The sequence below is a fragment of the Nestor notabilis genome, unplaced genomic scaffold (assembly GCF_000696875.1).
Source record: "Nestor notabilis isolate BGI_N333 unplaced genomic scaffold, ASM69687v1 Scaffold13613, whole genome shotgun sequence".
NCBI lineage: Eukaryota > Metazoa > Chordata > Aves > Psittaciformes > Psittacidae > Nestor > Nestor notabilis.
Genome location: NW_009920657.1, coordinates 1 through 13,016, shown reverse-complemented (window position 1 = coordinate 13,016; position 13,016 = coordinate 1). Strand labels below are relative to the sequence as shown.

The following is a 13,016-nucleotide window of genomic DNA, read 5'->3' as shown; positions in this document are numbered from 1 at the left end:
TTGCCGGCTGGGTTTGAACCACGACACAGGGTTATACTATCATACACAAGCATGCCACCTTTAAGGGGAAAAAACCCTAGTGCTAAAATTGCAAAATTTTCAAATTCAAATTCAAAAAGTAAAGTCTAAAATAAATTGCAAGCTTATTAACAGAAGTTGTGAATGCAATGTGTATCCTGCACTAAACTGACAAGTGCTTGGGGGAAACTTGAAAAACCAACATCAATCTTGTATTTCACACAAGCAGTATGTTTCCACATGTTTCACACCATATATGTTCTTTTGGGTAAGTGCAGTTCAAAAGGAGTAACAAGTACAAAGCAGTTACACCTGATAGTTTTATTTGTGCTGGGAAGTTTCGTTTACTCTTCACAAGAATTTCACTGTATAAACGCAATGCCAGGTTCCTCTCTGTAAAACTGCAACGTATCAGTTGCAGATGCCCAGGATAAAAGAGGCCAGACTTCCACACTTGCATCTCGGGCATGACCCCAGAAGTTCACTGTTGCAGTGAGACCCTCCAGGTTGTAAAAGAAGAGGAGTCAACAACAGAAGCACCCTCTCCAAAACGCTATAGTAAATGGAGTCAAGAGGGTGATCTCTACCTCCCACTGGTGACAGCAAAGATACAGCAGGCAGTAGCAATACTGTAAGCACAGAGACTGCACTTACACCCAAAGGCAGGTGCAAATATACTCTAACTGCGACCACTGCCAGTCCAGTCCAAACAGGTAGAAATGCTGCTCTGACCTGACTACAGCTTGGAAATAACCACAAAGACCATTATTTTCCATCAATCTCTGCTTCCCTCTATAAACAGCACCTTTTTCTGACTCTGGGCTTCAAGTCCCTCCTGTATTTCTTCCCTTCTCTGCATTAGACAGAGACAGTACTTCAATTAGATCTTTCCAAAACCTCCTCACTGGCATTTCATCTTGTCTGGGAATACCACCAAATACCTGGCTTTGGCCTGCATTCCCTGGCCACATCTGTTTCAGATTTAAAGGTAGGTTATAAAGTCTATGGGACTTCATAGAAGGAAGACAGACTTACTCCTGCAAGGAAGTGGCCTTACAAGTCTACTGCATTGCAAAACAATCCTAATTTGGCTCATATTGAGCAACCAAGAACCAAGACTGTTTTAGCAAGGCAGGAATACAGTCATACTTAAATCATGTAAATATAATTAGTACTTCAGACTTAAAAGTCCTGGCATCTATTCATAATGTTATACAGCAGACTCTTGAAAGGAAACAGGTTGTTTTTTCCTTACCCTGATTTTTGACTCAGTTCTCTTTCACTGTCGAGAAGCACCAGTTCCTCCTTCATTTCTTGTTCTATTGCTATATTATTTCCAAGTCTCTGTAGAGAATTTGATTCCCATTCACCATCACAACCAACCACCTGCAACACATGTGTTCCTGCAATGCCTGAACTCTCGTCCTCGGTAGTCAGGCTATTTGAAGGAGAGCAGCTCTCATGTTCAGAAGATTTCTCAAGAGGAGTTTCCACCTGAAATTCGGCCTGAGCGTCAAGTATCAATTCCTGTGCTACAACAGCTGCCAATTCTTCAACAGAGTATTCAGACCCTGATTTTGGCATCTCTGATTTTGGCTCAGCAGAACTTTCTTCAGGTAATACGCCACTGCCTTCGTTTTGGCCCAATATAATCCAGCCCTCATCTTGCCCATAGCTTTCCTGTGATCTCCTTTCATCATCCAGTTTTTGAGGCACAATAGAAGAACTTTTCTCTTCTAAGAGAACAGAGTCCCATTCAGTCCCACAAAGAAAGTGATCTTCCCTTTCATTTGTAATGGAGATTGGCTGACAGGTATCCAAGTAACCCGGTGAAAAGCCATCATGAGTTTCTGTTTGTTCAGCTACATTAGCTTCTTGAAATGCAAACTCACTTTCCTTTCTTTCAAGGACATCCTTTGTCGAAGGTGTACTTTCTTCCTCAGTAATAAGTATGTAATCCATCTCCAGTGAAGTTGGATCTTGGTGCACCTTCACATCTTCCCCACCCTCTGTACTTTTCAGGTCAGGGCTCTCAGAGGAATTCCTCAGCATATGCTCCCTACAAAGCATGGAGTCAGCGCCAGCTTCTAAAAGAACAGGCAAACAGAAACTCCTTTTAGTTTTTGAACTACTGTTGTAGTCACCATTATTTCTTTAAATCAGTACAGTGAGATAAAGCTCTTCTCAGTTTTATTTGCTCTGTTAATGTGTACTTGAATTTTATAAGTCCATCATCATCATTACTGTTAAAGATTATACATTAACACTGCAATAATTTCTAAGGGACAAACGATTCTGTGTCCCATATACCAGGCTCTGTACAAACAACAGAAATAATGTTCCTACATCAGAACTTAAAAGCTTTAGATGTGTCTAGAAAGGTGATGCTAGAGGTCTTCCAAAAGTACAGTTTTGTACAGCAGGGAGACACACAAACTTAGAACTTCGCTTAAAGCCTAATCATTCAATAGTTATACTCCAGACATTTCCTTCTTTCTTTGTCTTATGAACTTGCTCTGGAAAGCATGTTTTCTTACCATCAGGTGATCTCTTATCTCCACCTGGCGGTGAGTCCAGATCAGTTGTTTCCGCTTCAGATTTTTCTATCGAAATGTCAGCAGCTCCTGGAGTTACTTCAGACTCGGAAAGTGAAGGTACTGATGTGTGATTTTCCTGAAGGCACTCTGTGGGTGTTTCAGACACCTGATCTTTCATGTTGCTGTCTTTGGTCATTGGGATGCCTTCTGCACCTTCTGAAGGAGTTGACAGTGGCAAAGGTTTTTCAAAAGAAGCACTGCCGCACAATGGCTGCTGTACCAAAACCTCGTCCTTTGTACACTCTCTGCTCCCAGACAGCTCAGCATCATAAGATACACAGGATGGTGGGGTACACACCACTGGTGACTGGTCACTGGGCATTTCCTTAAACACAGGAATGCAATTTCCAATTACATCTTCAGATTCTTTTGCAATATCATCAATCAGTTGATTATCTGATTTGGATTCATGGCCTTCATTACCACCAGGCAGAAGGGATTTGGGAAAGAATACCTGTTTATCCTTTGGTTCCCCTTCTGCTGCTTCACTGCCTTCTGCTGCCAGTGTGTTCATTCCAGAACATGTGCTTGCCAGGACATCAGTTGCTGACGTGTTCCTGTTGTTATGGTCCACACTTGTCTCAGATTCATCCACACATTCTTCTGACATGTCTAGCTCATCACTGGTTATTGCCGTATGGTCAATAATACAATGTTTTCCAACTTCGGCCAAGGCACTAACTTCTTTTATGCTTTGTTCTGCCCTTTCAGGTAGAGTGAAATCCATGGGAACCAAATGCATTTGAGAGGTTGCTATTTGAGCTGTATCAGCTGGTGTTCCTCGATGGCTTGCAGGAGTAAAACTTCCATGGAAAATGTCTTGCAGATCTAAGGACCCCACTTCATTGTGTAACTTCATTGGTAAAACTTCATTGGTAATATCAGCTGACTCAATTAGGTCAGTAACAAGTTTATTTTCTAGACCATATTCTTCCAAAGTTGCAAATTCAGGAGGCTCCTGAGTTTTAGAAGAGATTAGCTGATAGGATTGATCCATCTTTCTCTGTTCATAGTCCTGGGGGCTACGACTTTCAGCCTGTGTCTCTACTTTCTGCGTTACTAACTGACACTTTGAAACATAATCTGCCTCTTTACTAATATTTGACCATGCAGAAATTGGCAGGCTATCTTTGTCTTCTGTCTCCACCCCAATTTGAGAAGATGGGATAGAGGCATGCTTAGCTTCATACTCCTGGCACACGTCAGGACTGCTTGATGCCTCTGAACTATTGTCTTGGTCACAATGACTTAATATATCTGGATTTTCACCATCTGATTTCAAAGGGACAATCTGCTCAGCATTAGTCCACAGGTCAGGTTCCACTGAAAACAGCTGATTACTTTCTTGTGTGCTATCCTGTAAAATATCTGGGATAAGTGCTGTTTGGGGAACTAATATATTCCACCCTGGACTTGACTTCTCTGTCATTTCATATGATAAGTCTTCTACAGTGAAAGGACCTGGAAGGGACTTGTGCACTTCTAATCTTTCATAGGTGTCCTCTTGTTGTTTTTGAGGAATGAGACTTGCAATTCCTTCACTGTCTTTTGGCAGATCCAGTACAGTGATCTCTTGCATTGATGTATCCGGCATACGTCGGTCCTCATCTGAAAAAGGATTCTGCGGAATCAGCTGATTTTCCTCATCTGTAGTAAACAACACCTCTTTCAAGTCCCTTTCTTCTTTATCCAGTACGAAAGGATCAAATTGTTTGAACTGTACAGTGTCTTGATTTATCTGACTATCAGGAATATTCACAGGTTGTACCAGACTTTCATTTTCTTTTTCATCACAGTTTAGAGGGGGAGGCTGATTTCCATCATTACTTGCCATAGTGAAATAGTCTTCTGTTACTTCTTCAACTTGTGAAGGTGATCCCCAGGGGTCCTTACTATATATTAACTGGCTTGTTGCAGAGTGACTTGAAACGGAATATTGATCTTCCAATTGCTTTTCTTCACCAGGTTGTGAATTCCACCATTCTGAACTATCATCTGGAAAACCAAATGTTCCTACTGTGGATTTTGGATCAGTTCTTAAATCCGTTTCCAATGACACATTCCGCATATCTACAGCTTTTGAATACTCTTCTTTACCACGAACAGCAAAAGTCGGTGTAGTATCTTCATTCATTTGATACAAATACAAGTCTTCTCCACTACCTGTTTTTTCACTGAAAATACTCATTTGATCTTTCTTCTGAAGTGTTTCCCAGTGACCTAAATATTCAGGAGTCAAGTCGTCCTGCAATACTTTCCTAGCTTTAATTGTTTCAGGATTTTCATTGAAGATGCCTACCTGAACCTCCTCTCCCACCTTAGTTTTTGAATCTGTATTGTCTTCATTTGCTTCAGGACTTGTTGCATTGGATGGAGCATAATCGTCTCTAATTTCAGATGCTTTGTGATGTTTGTTTTCATACATGGAACCTTCATGACTCACTTCTGGACATGCCTCTGAAGTCTCTGAATCCTCATTTATGTCAGGACTTGATAAAGAAGATACAGTATCATCATCCACATGGGCATTCCAAAAATCTAAGCTTTTAGGAATTTTGTTCTGCTCAGTGCTTGTTTCAAATCCTTCTTCACATTCACTGACAAACTCATTCCTTTTAGAAGCATCTTCAAGATTTTTGTTATTCTTGAAATCCCACATACTCCTGCTTCCTCTGTGAAGACTGGGAACTTGATGGTCTCCCCACACATTCACAGATGCATCACTTAAATCAGGACTTGTTCCACTTGAGTGTGCATAATCATTTACTGAATCACTCCACACATTATCTTCTTCCAAATAACTTTTGATCTGTATATCCTTTGAAAGGCTACTTACGGTGTTTGCCATTTCAAGGGCTTCACTTGCCTCGGGACTTGTTCCAGGAGATTGCAAATCTTCACATGGCTGTGAATTCCAAGCAGTTTGGGGAGAACTGTCATTAAGCATTACACATGGCTCTCCATCAAGATTATTAGTAAGTTCTAAATTTTCAGAGTTTTCATTTCTCCTAGAATCTATTTCATGTGAAAATGAGTTTTCCACCAAAGACATATCTGTAATGTCAGGAACACTGACATATTCAGAAGAAGGACTCTTCTTAAACTCATCTATGAAAGATTTTCCATAAGTCCAATTCAGTTCTGAGCTATTTTTGAAAGATAGTAACCCAGTATGGTTAGGAACCACTTCATGTAAGCCCTCTTTCACTTCTCCCAGCGCTTCTTGTGGTTCATTCGTCAAAGGAATTGAAGTGGCCTGGCAACCACCGCTTTCTTCAGAGTCATTCCAGATGCCTGAGCTTCCAGGCATTTTAGAAGAATTATTTTCAAGACTATCACTACCCTTATCAGAACTTTCAGAGATACTTTCCATCTCTGGACTTGTTGCATCCTCTATCACTGTAGTCTTCTCAGCTTTCTCAGCAAGCAGCTGTGATGTTTCACTATAATTGTAATTTTCTGCTCTGGGGTCATCAAAAGATTCATAATCTCTGCCTTCCTCAGAAACACTTGAGGAAGATTCTACAGTATTCTGCAACGAGTCTTTCCTTTCTTCCTGACTATCTGGATTACTTTGATTGGAAAATAACCCATTCTCTGTGACTAATGCTTCCAAACTAATACTATTCCTCATTTTTTCAGGGGAGCTAGGAACTTCAGTTGTTGATCTGTTTTCTTCCAAGTCTGCAATACAAGAAGATTCACTGTCCTCCTGCACTGGTTTATGACACGTGTCACTAATCATTTGCTGTCCACTTGTCTCATCTGTACTCTCACATTTCTCTTTTCCTTCCTGAGAGATGACAATGGCATTGTCCCAGTCTTCCTCACAACCCTGCTCTCCCTGTAAACTCCATGAGTTCAGCTGCTGCGCTGAATCCTGACTATCCAGTATTTCATCAACATAAGCAGAATTTTGTGTTGCCTTCTTATCAAGTATCTCACTCTCTAAGTCACATATTTTCAGATCCAAACCATTTCCAGTATCTGAAGTTGCCGTAGATGTGTCTGTGTCTTCTACAGGAACACTGCTCACTGTTTCTGTATTTTCATCAGCAGTCTGTGCAGAATTTAATTCATTCCATGGTGGTGACAAGTCATTCACTGTCTGATTGTATACTGGTGTTACTCTTTTGTTTTCAGATACAGAAAAATTATTTTCACTGGTAAGTATGTCAGTTGAAAAACACTGATTACCTGTTTGTTCTGAATTAAGAAAAGATTTAGCAGAGGCAGAAAGAGCAGCAATTTCAGAATTTCGCTCTTGTAACTGGGTGACATTATTCAGGGGAGTGTTCCAGATGTCTATGTTTTCAGCGCTTGAAAAAGGCATGTTTCTGGGAGATAATGGTTCCTTATTTCCTTTCTCAAGTACTTCTGGCTCAGCCAAATTTGGGCTTGCCAATTTATCAATAACTGTTTCTTCACCAAGATCTTTGTCCTCATTTTCTCGTTCATCTTCCACATACGTAGGTGATACATATGAATCAGATGTTGAGTAATTGGTGTCTGGTGGAGAAACAACTAAATCTTCACCTATGTTTGATGAACTAAGATCTGAGTGTTTATACAAGAAGTTATCCTCCCATGGCACTACCACTTCTGTTACTTCCTTCCTGATGTTTTTATCATACATATTCCAGTTGTCTATATTTTCAAATTGTTTTGGTCTATGTTTAGGGTCACCAAATACAGCTTCTTCCTCTGTTTGCAGCTTGGAATTATTTTGCAGATTGTTGAAAACAGAATTTGTATTTTCAGGTTTTCCATATTCTTCTACTGAATAACATCTTTCTTTATCCCAGGCTTCCGGAGGTATCTGGATAGGTGGATTTTCAGTCTCATTGTCCACTGTGATTTCTGAAGAATCTGATAAAGTAGTTTTTGATAGGGCCCATTCCTCAGGAATATTCACTGGTTTTTTTTCTCTATCCATTTTGGGCATGTTCCACACATTTTCTGAGGCTCTAGCAATATCTCCTGCATCAAACTTAGTCCAGACTTCGTAAGACTCTCCAGCTAGTTGACTACTCTTCCCTCCACCACTACACCACGCATCTGACATTACAGGTGTTGGCTGACTGACCTTCCATGGGAAGGTAAAGCTCTCTGGTTCTTGCTTTGTTTCCTCTAAAGATGCAGTTTGCACACGTGAATGTTCACCATTTTTCTGTTGCATCTCATCGTTCCAATTATCTTGCTTAAATTGATTATCCCACAGTCCTGCTCTCATGTATTGCATTTGTTTTGGCTGTTTTTGGAGGAATACAGAATCTGAGGCTCTTCTATCACTATGTTCTCGTAGCGAGGGACTTTCTTTACAATCTTTCCATAAGATGGGGCTCTGAAATACAGATTCCTGCTCACTTGAACTCCAGGTATCAGCATTTCTGGACTCCAGGTCAAAGCCATCCCACCAGCTCCCATATCTAACACGAGACGGAGAAAAATTTGTGCCATCTATTTCACTAATTTTTTTAATGACATCTTGTGGGAAAAATAAAGGCTGCCCATTATCTAATGGTGAAGTTTCTACAAGACTGTTCATAGGAGTTGGTGGAATTCTTGAATCAGCAGATTTCAAAATTTCTGGGGAAGAGGAATCACCTTCAGCTAAATCAATCAAACCTGAAGTTTTCTCACATATTTCTCCTGGATTCTCATCAAATTCAGCTAAATTGTCTTCCTCATTTGTTGTCATAACTAAGTCAGTTGAATAATTTGCTGTAACATTTTCCAGCAGGTTTGCCTCATCAAGTTCCTTCTGCATAGTGAGTTGTTGTCCTTCTGAAGAATCACTGTTAAGGAAATAGTCGTCTGTTGGGGAACAGTCAACAGAACGACAAGATGACTCAGATGGAGCTTTAACCGCAGGTGCTAGATCAAAATTGAAAAGATCAAAGTTATCGCTATTGCCTCTAGACTGAGGGCTTTGTTCTTCAGCTATCACTCCTTCAGGAATAGGGCTACAGGAATCAAAGCCAGGCAGAAGACTGTGATGGGAAGCAGCACCTTCTGCTACAGGGCTATCATCACTAAGGAAAACAGAACTCTCTTTCGAAGACCGGCTGCTTCTAATGGTAGCCAATCCACTGTCTGGACTCACAAGGTCTACATTAACGTCAATGTGGGCTTGCACAGATCCATTTAGATCTTGAGGATTTTCTATAAAATTTGCAGAACTGGGCTGTGGTTCTGCATCAGAACCATATAACTCCATAATACCAGAAGATCCTTGTGAAAGTGGAGCACTTCCAGCAACAGCCTCAGTAGAAGAAGTTCTACTGTTAGATACCATTTCTGGCTGTCTTCTATTTATGACTTCCTTAACTAGAAGAAAAATTTGATCGCAAGTCACCAAAGAATTTTCTTGATGATAAATGATAATTTGGTCACATCCACATTCCAGAGGATCCAGCTCCAAACAAGGATTCTGACATTCTTCTAATTCACAGCAGATCTGTTGAAAAATAGGATGTTTCAAAAGCAATTGCAATTATGGGCATAAGGGCACAGATTGACTACTTCACTGTGTAACACAGCCATACCTATCTATTCCTATTAATCTATTCCTTGGCCATTTCACTGTAACAGCCTTCTTATAATCAGTAAACAGATAAAGTGTTAAAATATGAGATCAACACAAAATATGTATTATATAATTGGTCAGAATATTTACTTGAAATTACACCACTTGACTTTCAAGTTCACTTTTCATTAGCAAAAGGAAATCCAAATAAATGTTTAGTTGTTGCCTTAAGAAATCTGAGTAAAATATGGAAAGGTACATGAGAAAAATATTTATAGAATGTATAGTGTTATAGTATTATAAAATAAATAAATTTATATTCACCTTGAAAGCAATAGTCATTTAGCCACCTGCCCCTACAATCAGAAGTTATTAAGACTTGAGAAAAAGGTTCAAAAAATTGCCACTGAGATAATTTCTTCCATTTGGGGACAAAACCAGTAATAAAATGGACAGCCCCTGTCTTTGGATAAATGAACATCCTACTAGTAATTTGGTTTCATTTCAGAGCTTAAATTCTTTGGCAATAACATATACACAGATAAGTTCTGCTTATTACCATTTACAATGTTTTTGCTTGTCCCTCACTGCCAAAGACTCATTAGTGTAGCTCAGAATACAAAACTAAGCCAAAATTAGTTTTAAAAAAAAAATAAAATTAAAATCTTGTCTCTTTCTGTATTTCGTGTAACCATACACTTTTTCTATTAGCCTGGTTTGAAACAATCATAAATATCACAATCCTTCAGTTTGCAACATATAAATAATTCAGCCATTTCAACTGTTGTTACTTTTTGACCCCACTTAAGTACTCAACCCTTAGGTATATACTACTTTAAAAAACATTTTTTCAGGAAAGATATTATTTGATTCTTTTTCCAGGTACTTACTTGATTGCTTAGCTCTAAGTTTTCAGAGTATACTGCTATTTGTCGTCTTGTTTGCTTCTCATCTGACAAACAGCTGGCCAAAATTACAAGTACATCAAACTCATATTTCTCTACGAATGCTTTCAGATCACCAACAAGACTCCTGTGTAATATGCAGTCCTGAAATACGGTAAGAAATTAAAAGAAATATCAGTGTCTTTTCCTTGCTCTTTCTGACCAAATCTGTGGTGAAAATAGCCAGAAATGTTACTAAGCATCACTGTCTGTAACTGGCAACAGAATTCCATTCCATTTGTCAAACAGCTGTGGACGTAAAAAAAAAAATCAAGGACCTTTTATTTCTGAAGAACACTAAAATTCTAAATGTAGGTTTTTGCCTTCTTGTAACTGCTGCTAAAACAGATTTCTTATTTGTTCCTGGTACTTGCTGTTGCACGTTCACTTGCAAAAGTATTGGGCTACTGCTGTTTCTTTAATAAAAACCCTTTTTTGCTTAAAAAATTAAAAAACTTTATGGAATTTGTCATGCCAATATTTCACTTAAGATAACAGATGCTATAATTATAGTATTGAGGGACAAAATCAAGCACTCAAAAAGAAATCACATGTGCTAACTTATGTATCCATTCTGACGTCACATTCTGATTTTACCATGGATTATTCCGTTAGATTCCTTTATTCCTGCTCTTCGAATTCTATGCAAGTCTTCAAAACAATAATCCCCCAAATAATGATAGATTAAGGCAAACCAGATTTAAAATCTGTGTCAAAACCCTGATTACTTTCACACACTCCCCACACCAAATACACAGAAGGTAAACACTGCGTTTGTCATCCATATTTTCATTTATACTTGGATTTCCCAATTTTGAATAGTCTAGATTTTGCAGAATAAATGATACATCCACCTTTCTCACATGGAGGTATCATGCATAATGTATAAATGTCTCTCTTCGGTCTTCAGGTCTGGTAACTGCCAGTGAACAAAGTCTTAGAAATTTTATCTTCTCCTTTATATTTCTGCTATTTGTATTCGAGATAATTTTTGTCATCTCTTAGCTAGTAGTTCTTCTGATGCTGCTAAGCTACACTGGCCCTGAACAAACAGCAGTTCATCATGAACACAACTGTATATGCAAATTGGCATGTTATTCCCTTGCATCTGTCTCCCACCTAATAAATTACTGGTTTGGCTACATATATATAAATACTATTTATTAATCTACTCAAACGTGTCCACAAAATGCATCTGCCTCCCTGTAAGCTAAACTTCAACCAAACAAAAATCTTTTTGTCAAATAATTTGGAAATAGATTCTTTTCCGAGATGAAGTTCCACTTGGATGTTCACACAGCACCTAAAAATCAGTTTTACGTGAAATTCATGCAGATTAATGCACAAACTAAAGTCAGCTGTCAGTTTAAGACATTAAGATCTGAAATCTGAATAGGAGGTTATCCAAAGAATTATGGTGAATAAGGTTTGAACATCCAAACCAGTAACACTTTTTCTGAAGACTCAAGTACTAGGTATATTAAAAAAAGTATCAAAATGTGCTTAAGCATGCCAAAGGTACTTCAGTTATCCTAACAGATTCCTAGTTGGAATAATTAAAATCTATTTCAATAAAAAATTTGAACTAGAGCAGATGAACTAAACCATCTGAAAATCCCTAATAACTCCTTATCTCAGTCACTCACCCACAGCCAATTCAAGAAGACTGGGAGGTCGAAGGGAAGGACAAGGACCAATCAAGGATCTAGTCTGCAAGGTGTTTTATGGCTGTACATAATGTAAATAAATGATCATGCTAAAAAATGTCCAGCCTTCAAGCTTCATGCTGCTTTATCTTCTACATTGCCTGTATCAGCTGAGTGCCATACATTGAAAGGTCAGTTCTACCAGTCAGAGCAGGAACTAAGGATGTAAATGGCCATGGTAAAGGCACGGAAGGTGCTAAAATCTAAATTTGCCTTATGTCCTGTTTTTTCCTAACTTGTGTCGTATGATCAAGAGCACCCCTGAGGAATTGATATAGCAGTATGTGATCCAGTAGCCTGCTGCTGTAAGCAGGGAAGTTGCCAAACATGTATCCCTGGTGGAGCAATTGGACTGGAGAGCTTCACATTGATCACATTAATATAAACAATAATGGAGCTGTACTACCTACATAATTACCTGATCCAGCTACTTGAGGTTCTCTCCATTTCTTCCACGCTCTCAAACTTACTACGATTCAGAGTGCGTATTTTTAATTCTTTAGGTTCTCTGCATGTTTATGATGGAAAGAAGCACAAAGATTAACTCAGAGAAGGCTGTCTCTTTCCATCAGGTACAAGATGCAGAAGGAGATGCTTTTTTTATCTGTGCTTCACATCCAGCTTGCCCTTTGGGCTGTGTTGTGCTATGCATATTACTTGGGTGCAGAATAAACTTGGCCACTTAACTGTACCAGAGAAGACTGGTGGCAGCATCCATTTTGTACCAGCAATTACATCACTGCTGCGTGCCCTTGACTTTAACTAAAAGTGCAGCAACAAGTTCTTATATAAGCATCCTTTGTGTTTGTCAGTAGAAATGAGGAATGGAGTTGTTTCTTTGTAAGAAAGTCCTATACTTTGGGAGGCCAGATCTACTGGAGGCTGGAGTTGGTCTAACAAAGAGGAAGAGCTGCTTTGGTAGGAGACTTGCCAGGCTGGTCAAGGCAGCTTTAAATTAGATGTGTTGGGGAATGGGGGCATCAATCCATCCCAACACTCACGGTCAGTTGCCAGCACCTGCCATAAGTGCTTGGAGCAATGTAGAGATATCTCAACTGCTCCAGCCATTGAGTCACCTTCATTTGGAGCTCAGCTCAGATGTCTCTATACAAACGCCCGTAGTATGGGAAACAAACAAGAGGAATTGGAGATGTGTGCAAGGCTACAGGGAGACAATGTCATTGGTGTCAGAGAAACATGGTGGGATGATTCCTGTGACTGG

General features: G+C 39.3%; 1 protein-coding gene across 1 annotated transcript; it reads right to left on the bottom strand.

Moving 5' to 3' along the window:
- Positions 1 to 668: 668 nt before the first annotated feature.
- Positions 669 to 10,193, bottom strand: PRUNE2 (prune homolog 2 (Drosophila); the record flags this gene model as incomplete). Its single annotated transcript, XM_010010777.1, has 5 exons — positions 669 to 798; positions 1,274 to 1,404; positions 1,513 to 2,105; positions 2,556 to 9,075; positions 10,035 to 10,193. Coding segments are annotated over 5 exons (7,533 nt in total), but the record flags the coding sequence as incomplete, so codon positions are not given.
- Positions 10,194 to 13,016: the final 2,823 nt, after the last annotated feature.